Source organism: Pogona vitticeps, chromosome 2 (assembly GCF_051106095.1).
Source record: "Pogona vitticeps strain Pit_001003342236 chromosome 2, PviZW2.1, whole genome shotgun sequence".
Classification (NCBI taxonomy): domain Eukaryota; kingdom Metazoa; phylum Chordata; class Lepidosauria; order Squamata; family Agamidae; genus Pogona; species Pogona vitticeps.
The window spans coordinates 151291791-151311510 of record NC_135784.1 but is presented as its reverse complement, the minus strand read 5'-3'; the positions used below and the strand labels follow the sequence as shown (position 1 = coordinate 151311510).

Below are 19720 nucleotides of genomic sequence, written 5' to 3'. Positions count from 1 at the left end.
TCCAGCTGGATCGATGGAAATTCAGTTTTGTTTCTTGCATGATTGCATAAAAGTAAGCTATGCGTGTGGGCAAATGCCCGGATCATGACAGGAAAGTACAATTATTTGTGAGTCTGGAAAAAACAATGATGATGAAATTATACGATAGCAGCAAGCGGGCAGGCGAAACCCCGACCGATACAACAGGAGGAATAAAACCACAGGCACTGTTTTCTGCCAATGAAAAAGCTCCCAGCACTGCAAGACCAGGGTTTAATGCCTTCCCCCTTCCTCATTTAAAAATGTCAACACAAACACCAAGCGAAAGGCACGCAAAATCGAAATGTCTCCGAAGTCTCCCTCGTAGCACGTATTTTCCTTTCTTTTGACTGAGTCACAACCGTAAACCCCCCACCCCGCTTTTTTGAACCTTCTGCACTCCTCTCCAGCAGCCCCCATCAACCCTTACAGCGTCATCGACAACATTTTACACCTTCGTCCTGATTGGATACTCTCTCCCAAGGCGTCCCGCCATTGGTCGAAGCGCACGGAACCTTTCAGCAGAGGCGGGCCTGAGGAACGGAAGCCGGAGAAGAAATGGGAAAGGTTGGGGTTGCCATAGCGGCGGCGAAGAGGGTGGAGGCGGGGAAAAGAGCCGCGGTCGAAGAAAGGAAACCCGGAAGAGCAAAGGATTGTGGGTAATTCCGCCTTTTGCAGATAACGACCGTTGAGTAATTGGCGGGGGGAGGGCAGAAGAGTTCGGGGTCTTTTAGAAAGAAAAAGAATGTAAATAATTTGGCCCTGAAGTGTCAGTGTTGTGGAAGCTGAGGGATCTGGGTCACTTCCCGTGGCCTCACTTCCCTCCTCCCGCGAGGGGTTCTGGGTAGTTTGAAGCCAGCTCTTTCTGTCAGCTCCTACCTGGGGCTCCTGGACGTCCCATCTGTGGTGACCTATGCGTTACATCTCAGTGGGGTTCACTTCTATCGGGAAGAACCACCGTATCGTTGTTTTTTGTTCCTTTCATGAAGGAGGGAAAGGACTTCCTTGGGAGATGTTGATTTACTCTACAGTACTTGGAAATTGAGTGGGAACTGCTCTGAAGCAAAAGGCAGACACTTAACCATGTACAGTATATGTTGTTAGGCACTTTCAAATCAGAACTGACTTATAGCAGCCCTAATAGGGTTTTCATGTTATGTGAAATGTTTAAGGAGTAGTTCGCCAGAACTGACTGGACAACTTGAGGATGATTAGTACCAGTTTCACATCCCCAATGATTTCCCATGAATTAGTGAAATCAGAATGCAGGCCTCTGGCGTGTTAGTCTGTCACTCTGTCCACTACACTGCACTATGTATTACCCATGCATACTGTATATGGAAGTAAATTTTAGTGGGACGTATTCAAAGTGTCTTCTTGATTGCAGAATCTGTGGCTGCATCAGCTTTTTCCACAGATTGCATTTTGAGTACAACTTGTTTGTTTTGACAGAGCAGTTTGGGCTGCCAAGCTAGTTCATCTTTGCCTTGTGGATCTTGAGAGAAAAGTGACATGGGGTGATTTCCAAAATTTTCCAAATAAAATTTGGAGGAATACTTCCAGGAATATATTTCTAGAGGTTTACTTTTGCAGTGCTGTAACTACTACCCATCTCACAGGGGTCTGTTCAGTCCATTTGTGTGAATCATTGTTCTGAGAACGAGTCTTGACAGGAGGAAGATAAGTGAAGGCTGCATTTGTATCTTAATCTACATGAAATACTATGTTGCTTTTGTGGCAACAACGCTAAACACATGCTTTTGGAAATTGCACTTTTGTCTAAGGAGGTAGCATTACAGGCATCTGAATCTGCACGAAGGCTGTACTGAATTTGGGTCATGGTGGTGCTTGGGCAGCATCTGATGAGAGATGGCCTTGCTAATGTCATCATCCACAAGTTATTGGCATACACAGAGGGTGGTTTTTCAAGAAATGTGCTGTGCATCTGCATTATCTGTGCATTGGAAAAACCAAAAACCCCACAAATATATTGGTAGAGGTGGTGAGGGTGAAAGACAGCTGACCATGGAAATAAAGAATTAAGGAACGGGAGCAGCCAGGAAGGCAAAGGAAGGGTTGCCTGGGATGAGCCATTGTGTTCCTTGAGACAGGAAACACTGCATTGCCCACCTTGAAGTGGAAACATTGGCATGGCTGCTGGTCGTGTTATCTGAGTCAGTTATTGTCTGATTGCATGGTATTTGCTCAGATCAGCTGTGAGTATATGCTATATGCTCAGATCAGCTGCAAATAAAATTTGCACTGGAAATTAGCTGTACGTTTGCAGCAGGAAAGCACAACGTGAAAAGAATTGGTACCTAATTGTTCTTGTATGTCATGTGAAGTGCCAGAACTGCGGAAGCAGAACTGCCCACCCCACTGCAGAGGCTGCTTGGGAAGTTAATAGTAGCCTTACGGAGATGCAGTAGGCAGACTCTTCTATGACAAAGTACTCTTGATTCCAAGAAGTCTCATTCTCTCAGCTCCCACCTTCTACACACTCTAATTCAGAGAGCCTGTGATGAAGCTGCAGGAGAAGACAGTCAGGATGGTGACCCTGTCTCTCACATAGAGACAGGCAGAAGTGGGTTGGCTCAAGTAACCCATTTGGGACAGTGCTTAATTTTTATGATACCATTACAGTATCCATAAGTGTCTCTTGGTCTGAACAGAATCAGACTTATTCTGCTAAAACTACAGGCCATTCTTGCTTTTATTAATACACACTACTTCTGTGCCTAATTTATGAATGTTTGCATAGGAGCAATACTCTAAAGGCATATGTAGGGAAACATTACATTCTGTACTGTATATATACATACATTTCAAAACATGAATATCCAACATTGTGCCCTGTATCTCCCTATCAGTGGAATCATATGGGAACAGCCTGGAATTCTCCTTTGTTCTGCATCCTAAGGAATTGTTGCCCATGCTTTCTATGATAACTAAAGACAGTCTAGCAAAGAAAAGCTGCTACTGTGCTTGCAACAGCCATGCAAACAGAGGTGGGTAGCATGCAAGGATAAGCAAGCAGGGGATAGGCAAAGATAATCACACACAAACTCATTCAGGGAAGCATTCACACATACATACATACAGATATTCCCCTGCCCTCATCCTGTTCATCCATTCCACATCTGAATTTAAGACTACAAAATAATCTTACCCCCATTCCAATTAGAAATCTTCCTACTTGGTACTGCCCTCTGTGATTGATTTCAGAGTTGAACACTTCGCCTATTTGCTTACATTGCTTTATTATCATTCTCTCTTCTGCCTTCCTCTACACCAGTGGCTCTTAACCTTTGTTACTCAGATGCTTTTGAACTGCAACTCCCAGAAACCCCAGTCAGCACAGCTGGTGGTGAAGGCTTCTGGGAGTTGCAGTCCAAAACTCCTGAGAAACCCAAGGTTAAGAACCAGTGCTCTACACCCTCTCATTAAGAGGCTCCATGATGAGGTTGGAGTTCAAAAGGAGGGGAAGACAGGACAGTGGACTGTGACCCTGTCTCTCATAGAGATAGGCAGAAGTGGGTTGCTCAAATAGCACATTTGGGACAGTGCCCCATTTGCCTGAATGGACAATATTCCATTGCGTATAGAGAAAGCCAGAAGAGCCACTTGTTTCCTGCCTTCTACTGTAATTCCTATCTTTTTTTTTTTGAACAATACATTATTTAGGCAGGAATCCTAAACTCTTAGCAACTTGTAAGTTCCATGGTAATTAATGGAACTTGTTTCTAAATCAATGCATGTAAGAGTGCACTGTTTAAGAGCCTGAGGGGCTCAAAGGGTGTTTGTTAAACTGAACTAAAGTGTAATACATGTCCATAGGAAATGTCAAGGAAAGTATATGACTGAATGGCATGACTGAAATTGTGTTAATCAGTCTCTATCCCCCTGCAAAATGAGGTTGAGGCTGTATATACTTATGAGTAAACATCATAGTTGGCCTCTGGAACAGTTCCTTGTATTGATTCCCATGTTGATATAGGAAAAGTAGAGAGAACATTTTGATGAACAGTAATATATTCCTGAGGACTAAGTGTACCACCATTTTTAGAATATCACATACACTATTTGGTGTTCAAAGACAATGTCCATCATGATCATCATTGTTTTTCTTGGAAGCTGTAAGAATGTGGCTTTATAACTGTTTTTAATACTTTGGTTCCATATATCTGTCCCTAACAGAGATTATGTCTATAGCATATACTAGGGTAACGCCTGTAGTATGTTTGTGTTTCCAGAGAAGTGGAAGACTCTGCCTTCTGGAATGTTTTTCTTTACCTTATAGGTAACTAGCCACCATGAATTTTGAAGGTCTTGACCCAGGCCTTGCAGAGTATGTACCTGCCCTCCATCCTGCTCTGGATCCCCACCTCAATCCTAGCCTGTTACAGAATGTGGAGCTTGATCCAGAGGGGGTGCCTTTGGAAGGTATCCCTGTGTCTGACTCAGTGCACATCATGGAGGGCATGTACTCAGAACTCCACACGGTTGTCTCTGAAGTGGGTGTGCCTGTCTCCTTCTCCCATTTTGATCTACATGAAGAAATGCTCTGGGTTGGAAACCATGGGGTAAGTCATGTTTCTTATGTGCCAGTCACTTCATTAACTATTATGAAATGGGAATGTGTATTCTGTTAGATCATGGAGTTAATGATATGGTCAGCAAAGCTCATAAAGGTCATTTTGTTTCCAGTGATATATGTCAAGCCAAAGAATTTTGGTTTATTGTCTGTGAATTTGACAGCTCCTTGTCTGCTCTTGAAAAGATATACAGTACTTGTGATTTAACTGCCCATGTGCAGACTGCTACCGAGTAAGGCTGCACTGAATTGCAGATTTAATTGGATGCACTGAATTGCAGATTTAATTGGATGAGAAGGGCTACTTACCAACACAGCGGTATGGGAGCAACATTAACTTGCAAACTCAGTTCTTGAAACTCTTGAGTGGTTGGTTAAACACCCTCCTCCCTTTGTAGAGGAATCATGCTCGCAATTTTTTTCCTGAATAAATAAAGTTTATTATAGTAATGTACTTGGAACAGAAAAGATGGCAGAAGTCAGAGTTCTAGCTAACCAAGTTGGAGATGTTAGGAGCCATGCCTTCCCCTTTCTCTCTAGTGAACAAAGGCAAGATTTCACCTCCTTGTAGGGACAAGAGAGAAGTGTGTGAGAGAAGGAAATGACAACAGCAAACCTAATACTATTTATTTATTTATTTATTTGATTTGTATCCCGCCCATCTGGTCTGGTTGACCACTCTGGGCGGCTTCCAATAAAAGTATTTCTCGCAAAACATAAAAATATTACCCTGTTTCCCCGAAAATTCAGCAAGACCTACCCTGAAAATAAGCTCCAGTTAAGTGAAACCCTGCCCTCCACCCTTGTGCAGCAACCAGGAGATGATGACATGACTGTATTTGAATAAATGTAGATCGTTGTACATGAAAAAAAAAACATCCCCTGAAATGCGATTTTGGAGCAAAAATTAATATAAGACCCTGTCTTATTTTCGGGGAAACACGGTACTAGCAATCTAAGATCAAAGGAAGGTCAACACAGATCAGAGCAGGTAATTGACAATCTAGGAAACCTGAAGAGGTTGTCTCTCTTTCTACTCCTTCACATGCAAGAACATTCATCTTCTGGAATGTAGTAATGTAAGTTGAGTTGCTCCCAGTCACTTCCAGTAATAACCGTTATCAGCTGTCTCTTACAAGTGGTAGTAACCCCAGGTTCCTGCAAACTCTCCATTAACTGTTCAAAAGGCATACAGTAAGTTGTAGGGAGACTTAGGGTGAGTACATTAGTGACAGGGAGTGATCTAGTCTGGGCTGCTTTGGAATGGTTGGGCTTGATTAGATTGCTCATTTTGTTCACATGGAAATCACTTCTGCAGCCCCTGAAGTTGCAATCTAATCAACCACATATTGGCATTTGATTGCCCCATTTTGGTCCATTTGGTTGCAGTGTGTCCCTTCTCGTCTTGCTCCTCACCTCCTGCCTTCTCCTTTGCAAAAGGTGTCAGCTGGTTGAGAAACAGCTGGCTTCTTTTTGCTTGTTGGTGGCCATTAATGCAGTACTTTTATGCACACAAAGAGGAGGGTACCATGTTTTAGACCTGTAGTCTAAGAACATCTGGGAACCTACGGTTGGAAACTACTGGCTTAAGTGATGCAGTGCAATAGTAGGAAGTATTTTTTAAAAAAATTGTAAGAAAAACTAAAACAAAACTGTCTCTTTTCACTACAAAATAGGACGTAGACTGCCATTCGCAGTCATGGCCAGACCACACCCACCTCTGCACATCACCACTAAGGTATACGAAGGACATGCCAGAAACCCACACTGGAGCAGTCTAGGGCAAATGTGTTTCTTACATAGCAGGAAAAAAAATGTTTATTTGGACCAACCCCAATTGTTCCAAATGAACAATAGGCTCCAACCCTAGACCAGTCTGGGATCAGTTGGTCCCCATTAGAGAGACTGTAATGCCCTGTGCAGTTGTAATTTTTTAGAGTGATCCCGGCTGTTCCAGCAGGGGCCTACAAAGCAGGATAAGCTCCCACGTAGCCAGCCTCACAAGTGACTGAGATGTCTCTGTGTATACTAACACACAGTCTCACTGTAGTATTACTTGTGGCTGGAGCGATCATGTGTCTGCCTAGGACCCATATTTCCTATGGCATTATTGGGGAACAGTTGAGTAAGGAATAGGGTTTGGAGTTCTTTTGTTCTCTTGTCCAGCTATCCAAGTAGGAACTTTAGAAGTGGATTGAGCAGCTGCCATCTGAAAAAGACAGGATTTTTGTCTTGTTATAATTCTGATGTTTGTTTTTTTTAAATAAGCCCAGGAAATCCAGGAAAATTCAAAGAAACCAGGAGTATCCAAAGCATCCTAACAACAGGATATCTGACAACACCTTCTGGGTGTTTTTTAATGTTACATAATACTGTAAATAAAGCATAAATATAATATAACCATCCTATCAACATTAGCGAAAATGCAATATAAATAAAAAGAAAAACAGGCAATAAAGCATTAAAATAATTGATAACAATGAGAAATAAAAATTAGAGAGTGAATAATTCTTCACTTTGCTTTTGCTTTCTTTATTTTAAAAAGTCTTCAGAATACCTTTATTTATTTCTTGGGTATATTCCTAACCAAATTGAATGTTTGATTTCACGAATGCTTTGCTCTTGTGTGTAATGCTAAAGGGTAGATTGACTATTCTAAAACATTTTGGAGAAAACAGGGAAATGATTTCTACTGACAAATCTTGAAAATATTTGAAGTATTTCAGTTTAAAATCTGAAAGAAATTTTGGTGAAAATAACAATGGCTTAACCTTCCTGCCCTCAAATTCTTTGTTTTGATTCATCTTGTCAGGGATTTTAATGTAAGTCAACCTTCCTTCATCTGGCTCCTCCAGATAAAATAGATTATAGATCCCATCATCCCTGGGCAGTGTAAACAAGTTTGCGTTGGGAGACAATGGCAATTGCAGTCAAACACATCTTGGAGGGTCACTAGGTTTAGGAAAGCTGGTATGAACCGCACACTAGTGTTAGGAAACAATTTGTATAGTGATCTGTTCAAATGTAATTTAATTTCTAATCTGACCTACCATTTAAGGGTGTTTACCATAAATATATGAGGCTTTATTCAATAAGTGTTTTTTTTTTTTGAATGGGGAAGAAATTAGCTTGGAACGGAGCACTGCACCATATTCTTGAATGCTATTTTATATATTTTTGTTTTAATTCTGTTGCGGTTAGCTGCCTTGAGCTCCATAGCACCATTTGGTGAGAAATCAACAAAGCTTGTTTTAATGAATAGTACACTCAGCTGGCTGCACTGAAGGCCAATCTTAGTGGAAAGACGCAGGTAGTACATTTTGAAATGGAATGAAGGAGCATATTCTTATTCTTTTGTGAGCCCATTACAAACGACAGAACTATGGCTTGTAGTCCACCACGACTAGATAGGCGGGAGATATATATATATATATATATATATATATATATATATATATATATATATATATATATATATACACACACACACACACACACACACACACACACACACACACACACACACACACACACACACATATATATATATATATATATATATATATATATATATATATATATATATATATATACATACATACATACATATATAAATAAATAATAATAATAATAATAATAATAATAATAATAATAATAATAATAATAATAATAATAATAATAATAATAATAATAATACATTAGCCAGAGGTCAATTAGCTGTGGCTGATTAACCTGTTGTGTGGAACTGTAGAACAGATCAGATGTTCCAGTGAGAATTAAAAACATGGAAAGGAGGATGGACAATGGAAGACAATTTTACCCTAGTTCTTTTCAGCTAAGGTGGCTGTTTCAGTGGCCATGTTTTTATTTCTCTTTCTCATTCATTCCTGCCTGGAGTGTCATATCTGAAATAAGGATGACAGCTTTGCTTTTCTTTATTTCAGGGACATGCCACTTCTTTCTTTGGCCCAGCCCTGGAACGTTACTCCTCCTTTCAGGTGCACAGCAGTGATGACATTCGACAGATCCAGAGCCTGGAAAATGGGGTGCTTTTCCTGACCAAAAACAACCTCAAATACATGTCCAGAGGGGGGCTGATAATCTTTGATTACCTGTAAGTGCTTTCTACTAATTGATACCATGCTGGAGTGGCAGATGTCTTTGGAACTCTTTGGATTTGAACCATTTGGATTTTTAGACTCCACCTCCCAGAATTCTCAGAGAATTCCCCAGGTAGAATTCTGAAAATTCTAGCCAACAGACCCATACATGCATGCACCAACATTTTACTCCCCTGGGCCCAGGGCTTATCTCAGAAGCTGTGTGGCTGTCTTGGACTTACTTTCTGCTGTTAATGGACAGAGAAGGAAGCTGCTGAGGTGCTTCCTGGAGGTTGTATTCTCACCGTTCTTTAGCCTCTATAAAAAGACACCTCCCAAAGAATTATGATGCCCAGGAAACACTGGAGTAGCTTCCTTTTTCTGTTTTGTGTGTTAACAATAAGAAGTCAGTCTGAAATAGCCATGCAGCTTCTGAGATAAGCTCTGGGCCCGGGTGAGTGAAATGTTGGTGTGTGAGTCTGGGGGCTGGAACTCTCAGAATTCTACCTGGGGAATTCTCAGAATTCTGGGCGTTGGAGTCCAAAAATAGCATATTCCTATTAAAAACCACACTCATCCTGGCCTGTTTTTCTGCTAGCTTTATGGCTGTGTCACTGAGCTGGAGAAGAATTGAATCTGGTATAATTCATCCCACTCCTTCTCCACCCAGATTGCTCTGGTGACAGATCTTTGAGGCAGACAAAATAAGATTTTCCAACACATAGCAGCTGGCACGTCTAGGTTAGGATTGCACTGCCTGAAACATAAAGCTTTATATTTGCATTGGGATTCAGCCTGTGCAGAATGGGGTTATGCTCCCTTTGAAAACACAGGTGCCGCATATTGGGGATGCTCCTGGGTCCCTGTTTGAGTTTGAATGCTCAGGTTTTGGTGGTGACTAGGAATGCCTTTACAAGTAATGCACCAGCTGCAGCTATTTCTGGACATGTCTGATCTGTCCACAGTGACACATACCTTACATGTGTCACTGTGGCAGTGTTACATCCTGGCTGTGACACACTTTACTTGGGGCTCCCTTTGGAAAGTGTTTGGAAACTTCAGTGGGTCCAAAACACTGCAGCCAGATTGTGAACTGTAGCTGGTTACAGGAATCATGTAGCTCCCCTGTTACAGCAGTTCCATTGGCTGCTAATCTGTTGGCTTCTGATCTGTTTCCAGGCACAATTTAAAGTGCTGTTTTTAACCCATAAAGCCCTACATGGCTTGGGACCAAGCTATTTCAAAGACCACATCTCCTTTTATCAGCCTGCTTGGGGTTTATGATCATCAGAGGAAACCTTTCTCTCAGTCTCACCACTTTCACAGGTGCATTTGGGAGGGGGGGAGGGCATGGGAGATAGCCTTTTCTATTGCTGCTCCCAGCCTCTGGAACTCCCTCCCACAGCCAACCAGGCTGATCCCATCTTTACTGCCCTTCTGCAAGCAGGTGAAGACCTTCATCTTCAGGCAGGCTTTCCCTTAGTGACTGGCTAGCTAACTGAGGTTTTAAAATTGGAATGATTATTATTTTGTTGTTTTAATAATGCTTTTATTTAACATTTTTAATATCTATATTATTATTTTTTAAAGTTTGGATAAAATGTTTTTATGTTAATGATGTAAGCGGTTTTGGATCCTTTGATGGCAAAAGGCAGGGTAAAAATATTTTAAATAAATAAAATCAATTAATTAATCGTATCTCTGGTGTATTGCAAAACAGTTTTGCAACATGATCTCTGTTTGAAAGATTCTAGTGTAAGCTCAAGAAGCATAATGTAGGATCTTTCATATCCTGTCCTTCCTAAGAAAGCACATGGGCAGATTTCAACATGTAATTCAGGGGGTGTCCCCACAATTTTATGATGTAAGATTCTGACATAACATTTCTACAAAACTGTGCTTACAAAACCAGTTAAGAAAGTCATTGAGTAAGTGGAAAATACTACTTCAGAACTGATACTATGTCGTCTTTTTTTCCCCCCAGCATGGATGAGAGTGAGGACATGCACAGTCTTCTGTTAACTGATCCTAGTACCTTGCTTGTTGGAGGACTGACCAATCATGTGATCGAAATAGACCTCAACACTGTGCAAGAGACCCAGAAGGTATAATGTAATCTATTAGGTATTCAGTCCTTATTTATAGTATTGGTGGTATTTTTGAGTTACCTGGCTTCATACAGAGATGAGTAGGAATATCCAGGGAGTGCATGAATGGTGGTTAATAAAATAACTGATTTGTCTTAATGAAGCAGACTGAGAATCTGGAACAAAAATTGCAAGAAAAGATCTTCTTCTGAATATATACTGAGTTTATCCTAGCAGGAGAAAGTTAATTCAGAATTACTGTTATTGTGTTGATATATTAGGCAGGCTCACTTCCCATTACTGTATAACCAAACCAAAGCAGCAGTATTCTGCCATCCTAGACAAATACCTTGGAAGTGAAAAACAAACACCATTGTCAGGAAAATACAATGTTGGCAACATGAATGTAGAGGCACTGTATTAAAAAAGCGTCCACAAAAGTGGACTACAAACATTAAAGAATGCCACCCCAGAAGGACATCTGGATGTGAAACTCTGAAACTTTTTTCTCACTCATAACTAACATATACCTACAAATCAGTGACACAGCCATGGGCACCAGCATGACCCCCCAATATGCCAGCCTCTTCATGGCAGATATAGAACAGTGCTTTCTCAGCTCTTGTTTCCGGAAGCCTCTCCCCTATTTCAGGTTCATTGATGACATCCTCATTATTTGAACTCATGGTCAAGAGACACTAGTCAGGTTCCATCACGACTTTAGTAACTTCTACCCCAACACAAGTCTCTCAAGAGGGACCACTCTGAGGAACCAGTTAACCTCCCATTTGGCTACATAATTGATAGACGAACACCACTTTATACCAGAACCCCAGAGGCAATTAAATCTATCTGCTTCCAGCTATCACCCTGAACATATTAAAAAGCCCATCATTTACAGTCAAGCACTACAATACCAAAGCATCTGCTCAGAACTGTTTGAAGGAGACTCCCTGCTAGAAGAGCTCAGACTCAAATACCCACCTGATATAGATACACAACAGATCAACACAACCAAATGGATTCACAGAAGGGAGCTTTTCAAAGCAATCTACAGCCAGACTACAATAGGACGCCACTCGTGGTGAAATTCAGTACCCCGATGAATCCACATCCTCCCAGCCCATTTTTGATAGCGACAAGTCTCTGGTGCGCCTAGGCAGGCAATTCATGCTGGCATACACATAGCCAAACTAAATAAAATTGTAGCCAGACTGTCCCCTAGAGGCACTGATATAGGAACCAGACCTTGCAGCAAACCCAGGTGCCAGCTCTGTCCACATATTAACACAGGAAAAGCCTTCGGAGACACAAGCAACATAATGCACAATACCAGGAGTTCGTACACTTGCTTATCCTTTAATGTGATTTATGTCATCTTTTGTCAGCAGTGCCACACTGCATTTTATATTGAACAAACGGACCAAAGTCTATGTAAGAGTAAATAGGCACAAAAAATGCTATCAGGACATCAGGAATAGAAACACTCCAAAATCGCTTCACTCTTCCTGGATGGTCTTTCTCTGATCTCAGAAATGCAGTCCATTTTACCTCTTCTGCCAACAGATCAGCAGTACCGCATCTTTCTAAATCTCACCAGCATAATGATCTGTGGGGTAGAATTGCTGTGAAAATCTCTGAAACACATTACCCTCTCATTTCTTTTAATTCTTCTGGAAAAAATCAAAACATTTATAAAAGTTTCCATGGGGCTGTGCCTTACATGTTATTCAGAAGCATGTACCTTGCCTCTGTCCTGATCTTATTCCAGTTCTTTTATATTTATTTTAGTACACGGTGGAAGTGCCTGGTGTCACTATCATGAGACAATCAAATCGTTTTTTCTTTTGCGGCCACACATCAGGAAAGGTAATGCTTACCTCTTTATTTCAGCCTCTTGATGTTTGAAAACTATAGCACTCCACTGACATCTGTTTCAAAAAAACCAAATTATTGCTATCTAAAGAACAAATCAAGATAAAAATGAATAAGACTTTTGGTAGCTGAAGTACCCCATGATCTCAGAGAATTTTGGATGTGGTGGATTTGTGTGTAGAGTATTAAAACATGCCTTTTTATGGCAGGAAATTAGAGATGGGAATCTGGCTGGAGAAGCCACAGATCAAGATAGAAATGGATAAGACTTTAGATAGCTGAAGTACCTCAAGCTCTCAGATCCCACCCGCCCCCAGCCAGATCCTCCACTCACCAGCCGCCATGCGCTGCTGTTCTCTTCCTCTTCAGGTGCTCAACCAGTCCCAGCAGGAATGTATGCTTCCCTTCTCTGCCTCCTCCGGCAGCTGCCCACACAGATGAGGAGGCACGTGCTCCTGCTGGTTTGTGCCCCTCTCTATAGGAGATCTAAAGATGTTTAAGGCATGTCTATATTCTTGACTATTGTGTGTTTGAGATTCCCTTACTCTTGCTCCAGATGGCGGCTTCTGAAAATAAAGATGTAAATCAAAACCTGATAATACTGGCTAGGTGTCCCGTTCTCACTATAAGTGCTGTGTGACTTAGGTTCTTGTCTTAGCTGCAAGACTGAAGGGCAAGAAGCAGATGTGTTCCAGGTTCCTAGAACTGAAGGGGAGGGAAACGATGCAGCTGAAGATTCAGCTAGAATTAGAAGCAGAATTAGGTCTTGCATCAGCAGCAGGTAGACACCGGCTGCTTCAGTCTGACTTCAAAAGCTGACCATGCTGCCCTGAGTGTGGCCAGCTATAAAAATGGAGCATCTGAATGGGCCTGGAGACCATTCTTGATTTCTCCTCCTACATTGGGAAATAATGTTGACAGAGATGCACTACAGTATGGAGTCTGCTCTTCAGATCAGGTTCACTTTTCCTGGAGTCCCAAGGTGATCATGGAGAATTGGGGCTGGTATGTGATCTGTTGGAATATGCTTCTGTGGTCTTCTATCATGTGTGTCCTCCAAAACAGTGAACATCAGGTGATTATCAGGGTTTATTGCCTCCCTCAGTCCTCTTGTGTCCTGCAGACAGCAGTAGAAGGTAGGGTTCTCTTTTGAGATTACATTTTGTCCTATGTCAAGGAATAGTGGAACATGGTTCTTGGGTAACTTGAAGTGTTCTCATATTCAGATAGATAGAAAGTAGATAAAGGCAGACTTCTTTGTCTTCATATGAGCAGATAAAGAAAGATGCCTCCCTTATCCCTTTGATCCCATTCAGTTTTTCATGTATTTTAGAGCTCTCATGGAATATCTTCTGTTTCTTCATTAGGTGTCCTTGCGTGACCTCCGTACTTTTGCTGTGGAGCATGAATTTGATGCCTACTCAGGTAGCCTATCAGATTTTGATGTCCATGGCAACCTGCTGGTGACCTGTGGCTTCTCCAGCCGGATGAATGGCCTTGCCTGTGATCGCTTCCTCAAAGTATATGACCTGCGCATGTTGCGAGCCATCACGCCTCTGCAGGTCCACATTGACCCTCTGTTTTTGAAATTTATTCCTACCTACACATCTCGTCTAGCCATCATCTCCCAGACAGGTAAGCAGCTGTTTTTTTTTTTCTGGCCTCCAATTCTTTTGCTGAACTTGTTAGAACCTCAAAATGGTGAAATGCTCAAAATCTAACCACCTTCAATAATAAAGACACATCAAGTAGTGGGTTATATTAAAGACCTGAAGAGAAATCATGTTCTGGTTGTATTGTCATCTTTTGTCATCCCTAGGTCAGTGTCAGTTCTGTGAACCCACTGGATTGGCCAATCCTGCAGACATCTTCCATGTGAATACAGTGGGCCAGCTGATCATGAGCTTTGATGTGTCCTCCAGCAAGCAAGCCATGGTATTTGGAGACTCGGAGGGCTGCGTCCACCTGTGGGCCGATTCACCTGAGATCACCTTTAACGCCTATTCCCGGGAGACTGATTTTGCCTTGCCCTGCATTGTGGATTCCTTGCCCCACCTCGACTGGAATCAGGATCTCATGCCATTATCTCTTATACCTGTGCCATTGACCACTGACTCATTGTTGTCAGACTGGCCAGCTGCCAACTCTGCCCCTGCACCCAGGTAGTTCTTTCGGGTAGGGGAGCTTGAGAAATAATAGCCCTTTTTAGGAGGGACAAAGTGGTGAAAAGGAATCTAATTTTTTAAAATGTTTTCTCTCCTTTATTCATCCCCACCTTTTTACCATTTTTACCATTTTAAGAGTTTGATAGTGTCAATATTCAGAAATCAAAGCAGAGGATACTTAATGGTTATAGTATCTGGCATTATGTGCTACTGGAATCAGGCAGTATTGTCTCTGGAGAGATTAGAGCTGACTGTAGTGTTTTTCTAACAAATGCCCGTATCTCTCTAGCAGGCTTTGCATCTTGCTTGAGAAGCACAGTGTTGAAGAATATTGTCAGAGAAGACTTAAAAGCTGTGCCTGAATTACAGTTTGTTTTATAGGCGAGCCCCGCCTGTCGACCCGGAGATCCTCCGTGCCATGAAAAAAGTCGGCTTCATTGGATACGCTCCGAATCCTAGGACCAAACTCCGGAATCAGGTAGCTATCATGAAATATTGTGAAGCTATTGTGCTTGCTGAAGCTTTTAGAGCAGTGGTTCTTGGATGGTGGCCATGTGTATTGTTGTTTTACTTTACTGCCAAACATGGGAAATGTGGACAGGCGGGGCTTTGTTGCAGCGAGACCAGTCGGGTTTCAGGAGGGTTCCTGAAACTGACTGAGACCACTTGGTTTTGACTCCCCTAAACTTGGGCGGGGGGGGGGGAAAGGACCTTTACTAGAAGTGAACTTTTGAAGTAACAGAATCTGACTGACAAGGGAGGAGTGCCAGGGGATGCCTGGATCTTCTCTTTGAAGTCGCATCTGAATACAACAATCGAGTGGGAGCCATTGTGGCACAAAGCTGTCAATGCCCCTGGCAGAGAGTGGAAAAGTACAGAAGGATTTTGGAAAATAATCTTGACTAGAACTTGAAGTAAGTGGCTTGTTTTACATATGGAACTCTTAAGGACTTAAACAATGAAGACACTGGGTGCAATCTGTTAGAGAAAGTGACTAGATCTATATCTGGCCAGACCAACGAGCACTCCCCCCCCTCTTCATTTTGAGGCTTGACTCGGAGAAAGAGAAAGAGGGAGAGAAAATTACTTTGCTTGTGTTGTTGTAATAAGACTCGCTTTCGCAGGACAATGCAACCATAAACTACTGATGGATTTAAATCTGTGTGGCAGCCAGAAAGAATCTTGGGAAAATATTTGAAAAGGAAGAAAAGCCCTTTCCCCTGCCAACCCTTGCTAACTAGGAAGACTGGAGAGAGAGAATGAATTGTAAATGTTTTCTGCCCCAAGACACAAGCTACCATTGTGAGCATCTACTGTGTTTACCACCTGCTGGAAAGAAATCCAGATAATACTTGCAAATAGATAGTAACTGCTTGAATCGTGGAACAAGACATTCTCAAGAATATTCAAAACATATTTAATGGATTACACCAAATAAAAGGAGAGATGGATCAGCTATTTGAACAAATTAGATGTAGGGAGACAAATGGAATCTACAGTGAAGACAGAGAAAAAAACAGAACTGCAACAGGAAATCATCTTATTAAAAACACAAACAGAGGGAGACAATTTTATTCTTAGATTTCAGTGTCTTCAGAAGAAAAACGAGCAGGGGAGAGCTAATTTGTTAACCCCTCTTATGGAGATGTCAGCAGTAGAAATGCAGCAAATGGTGAACTTTACTATGGAAGGAAGGGGGAGGGGGATGATGGGACATATGCTGTGGCAGATGGGACAAAGAAGGAGAAAGTACATGTAATTGATGAAGCTCTTGGGAGTGGATTTAAGTAAATATAAATGGTCGATAAGATGGAAGATGAAGGATTGGTTAGAATATTGATGTAGAGCAGTGGATATAAATCTGGCAGAATAAGATAGATAAGGTGTTCTGTAGATGATCAAAAGATGGAAATGTTAAATTTAAGAGGGTATTTTGTGGTGAAAGAATATATGATAAAATGAACACAAACTAATGGTCATAACATTGATTTAAAGTAGTAGATATAAACTTTGCAGAATAATATAAAACCTAAACAATTAGTAAGTTTAAAGAGAAAGAGAAGGTCAAAGAAAATGGAAGATTATTAACTATAGATACCTTGGAAAATTGCCATATTGTTTTTTCTTCTTTGTCTCTTTTTAATATAATTGTATAGCTGGATGTAAGAATACTTTTCACTCTCTGGAATTTTACCCTTCCACCCCTCTTTCTACCTGGTCCTCCTAGTTGTACTTTAACCCCTATCTAACTAATAAATAATAATAATAATAAAAAGGAAATGTGGACCTCCAGATGTTGTTGGCTGTGCAGGGTATTGCTGTTGGCAGTTGCAGCTAAGCAGCATCCAGAAGGAGAGCCTTTCCCCACTGTTCATGTAGAACATGACAAGAACCAGTTTTACCCTGGCCTTGGGAAATCATAAAATAAACAAGGGTATGATATCCAGATTCTTCATGGAGATTAGCATGCTCTTGCCTTTTTCAGATTCCGTATCGCCTGAAGGAGCTCGACAGTGAGTTTGACAATTTCAGCCAGGTTCCTGAATCACCCATTGGACGAGAGGAGGAGCCACATATCTACATGGTGCCAAAGAAGTACAGGAAGGTCTGTTTTTAAGCTCTTTTTTAAGAGTGTGAAAAATATTACTGAACAGAGAAAAATAAAAATATGGTATCTGAGGGGAAGATGGCACAGGTGTGTTTTGGAAAGCAGACACAGGGCACAAAAGCATGTTTCATGGAAGGCTGTGTTATTCGCACATGCACACGCAACTTTACAGATTTCGCACCTCATCTGCACACAAACCTGATCTGTGTTCTTGGATTTGATTGAATACTCTTCTCTTTGCTGTAACAAAGCTTGTTAGACCAGCTGGCTAGAAAATATGATGCGGGGAGTCTGCCACAAAGTACAGTCCAAGCAGGAAATATTACTTTTTTGCAAGCAGTGGAGAAATATAAGTGATTTGAATTAATAAATAAATAAAAATTCAAATGAGATTTCAAAAAATGTCAATAGGCTTTTTCATTTTTATTAAAGGCTTTCTGTGTGAAAAGAGCCCTGTTTGATGATAGTTGTAATGCAAAATGTTATATAGCTCAGAGTTTACATGATAAAATTTCAGATCTATATTATGAAATTCTGGTAAGTGAAGAAATCTCCATGGCCATTATCTGTTGCACACCAAGTCACATGACTCTGGAAGCAATAGGTAATGCCTGTGGGGGATTTCTTCACTTGCAATAATTTGCCACAGAACATTAAGCCTTTTGCACAACTGCCTGAAAGAATTCCAGCCAACATGTTCATGTAATCTTTTTAACAACTTATGTGAGACTGGGGCCTTCGGTTTATGGGGTTCCTTAGACTTCTATTTATACCATTCAGGCTAATATTTTTTGAACCCCTCATACTCAGCCTGATCAGTAACCATAAGAAAAATTTGCAGTTCTCAAACTGGATTTGTGTCTCTGAAGATATATACTAGTTAATAGCAATATATGGAGATGTTAAATAGCACACCTGATCAGTTCTGTTTTCTAATTCTGACTGAAGGTATTTTCTTTTGTCAGCCTGATGGAATGTTGGAAATTCCTGAAAGATCTATTAAAATCTCCAGGATTGCTTCCAGTAGTTTCACTGAGTAATGCTCATTTCTTTAGAGTGGCAAACCTAGCTATTGTCCCTCTGCAACTCTGCGTAGACAAAGTTAAGCCCTTACCCTTCTCTATCTCTCTGTTTCTCTGAAAGTGCACCCTTCCAGACACTAGAAACCTCAATAGAGGATTACTGGAGATGCAGTTGAGATGGTCAAGGAGATCATGAAAAATATGTACCATGAACAACATGAGTTAACATTATAAAAAGCAAGAGTCTGCTTTTGGGGTGGGGTGGGGAATCACATGGCTAAATTGATTATTTCTGAATAGCCATTCAAATAATAATTTAAATAAAGAGTTAAAATAATAATACAGTGGAGCAAAGGAAGCCAATACATTTGGCATTTCTTACACTGGTTCAGGGCGAAGGGTCAGAAGAACATTACTGAAATATGGATTGTGGCCTTAGAATTTTTTCAGATCAGAATCTGAATCAAGTGTATTGAGGAATTCCTTCTGTGGAAGAGCAAAGCACCTTTGAATTGCTTCACTGCCACTGCCACTCACTTAATTCATGCTGATTTGCTAAAGGAAGACATATCCAAGTGTGTTTATTGCAGATATAGCATTGCCACTCACTTAACATTTTCTGGCTTGACTCACTTAGGTCACCATTAAATATTCCAAGCTGGGTCTGGAAGACTTTGACTTCAAACATTACAACAAGACTCTTTTTGCTGGCCTAGAGCCCCATATTCCAAATGCGTACTGCAACTGCATGATCCAGGTAAGCACTGTGTTGCTTTCTCTTTCTGATGCGTTTTAAGGTCTCCTTGTTCTTCTGCTAACCTTTGTGTTGTCTCCTTTTTCAGGTCCTTTACTTCTTAGAGCCAGTGCGCTGTTTGGTCCAGAACCATTTGTGCCAGAAGGAGTTCTGCCTGAGCTGCGAGCTGGGCTTCTTGTTCCATATGCTGGACTTGTCCAGAGGGGACCCTTGTCAGGTGAAGAGGAGCAGATGGGGTGTACTGTACAGAAGTTCCTATATCTCTGATAGGAAATTGCTTAGTGCAGAAAGGAGAACATAGGAAAAGCCTGTTGGGTTGAAACAGACCTCTCGAATTGCAAAAATCGTTCTTGCCAGTGATGTGGTGACAAGAGGGCAGCAGGCTAGGCCATTGACTAGTCAGGTCTGTACATAGGCATAAATCAGTCTTGAGGGAGAGTTATGGGAAAGTGAAATATGCCTGTTCATCATACACTTCCGTACTCTCCTATGGTATA

The 19720-nt window shown here is 41.2% G+C and overlaps 1 protein-coding gene across 2 annotated transcripts in view; it reads left to right on the top strand.

Annotated features, from left to right (window-relative positions):
* The first annotated feature begins 559 nt into the window (after positions 1-559).
* The window catches only part of PAN2 (poly(A) specific ribonuclease subunit PAN2), a 31418-nt gene continuing 12257 nt past the window's right edge, over positions 560-19720 (top strand). Inside the window, exons 1-11 of one of the 2 annotated variants that reach the window (XM_020784996.3) lie at positions 560-673; positions 4319-4601; positions 8557-8726; positions 10697-10817; positions 12591-12668; positions 14042-14309; positions 14494-14836; positions 15221-15317; positions 17325-17444; positions 19107-19226; positions 19312-19440. In XM_020784996.3, coding sequence (XP_020640655.3) covers positions 4332-4601; positions 8557-8726; positions 10697-10817; positions 12591-12668; positions 14042-14309; positions 14494-14836; positions 15221-15317; positions 17325-17444; positions 19107-19226; positions 19312-19440 — 1716 coding nt within the window. In that variant the 5' untranslated portion in view covers positions 560-673; positions 4319-4331. Of the gene's footprint in view, positions 678-4318; positions 4602-8556; positions 8727-10696; positions 10818-12590; positions 12669-14041; positions 14310-14493; positions 14837-15220; positions 15318-17324; positions 17445-19106; positions 19227-19311; positions 19441-19720 lie in introns of both variants that reach the window. The other variant, XM_020784986.3, reaches the window with a different exon arrangement.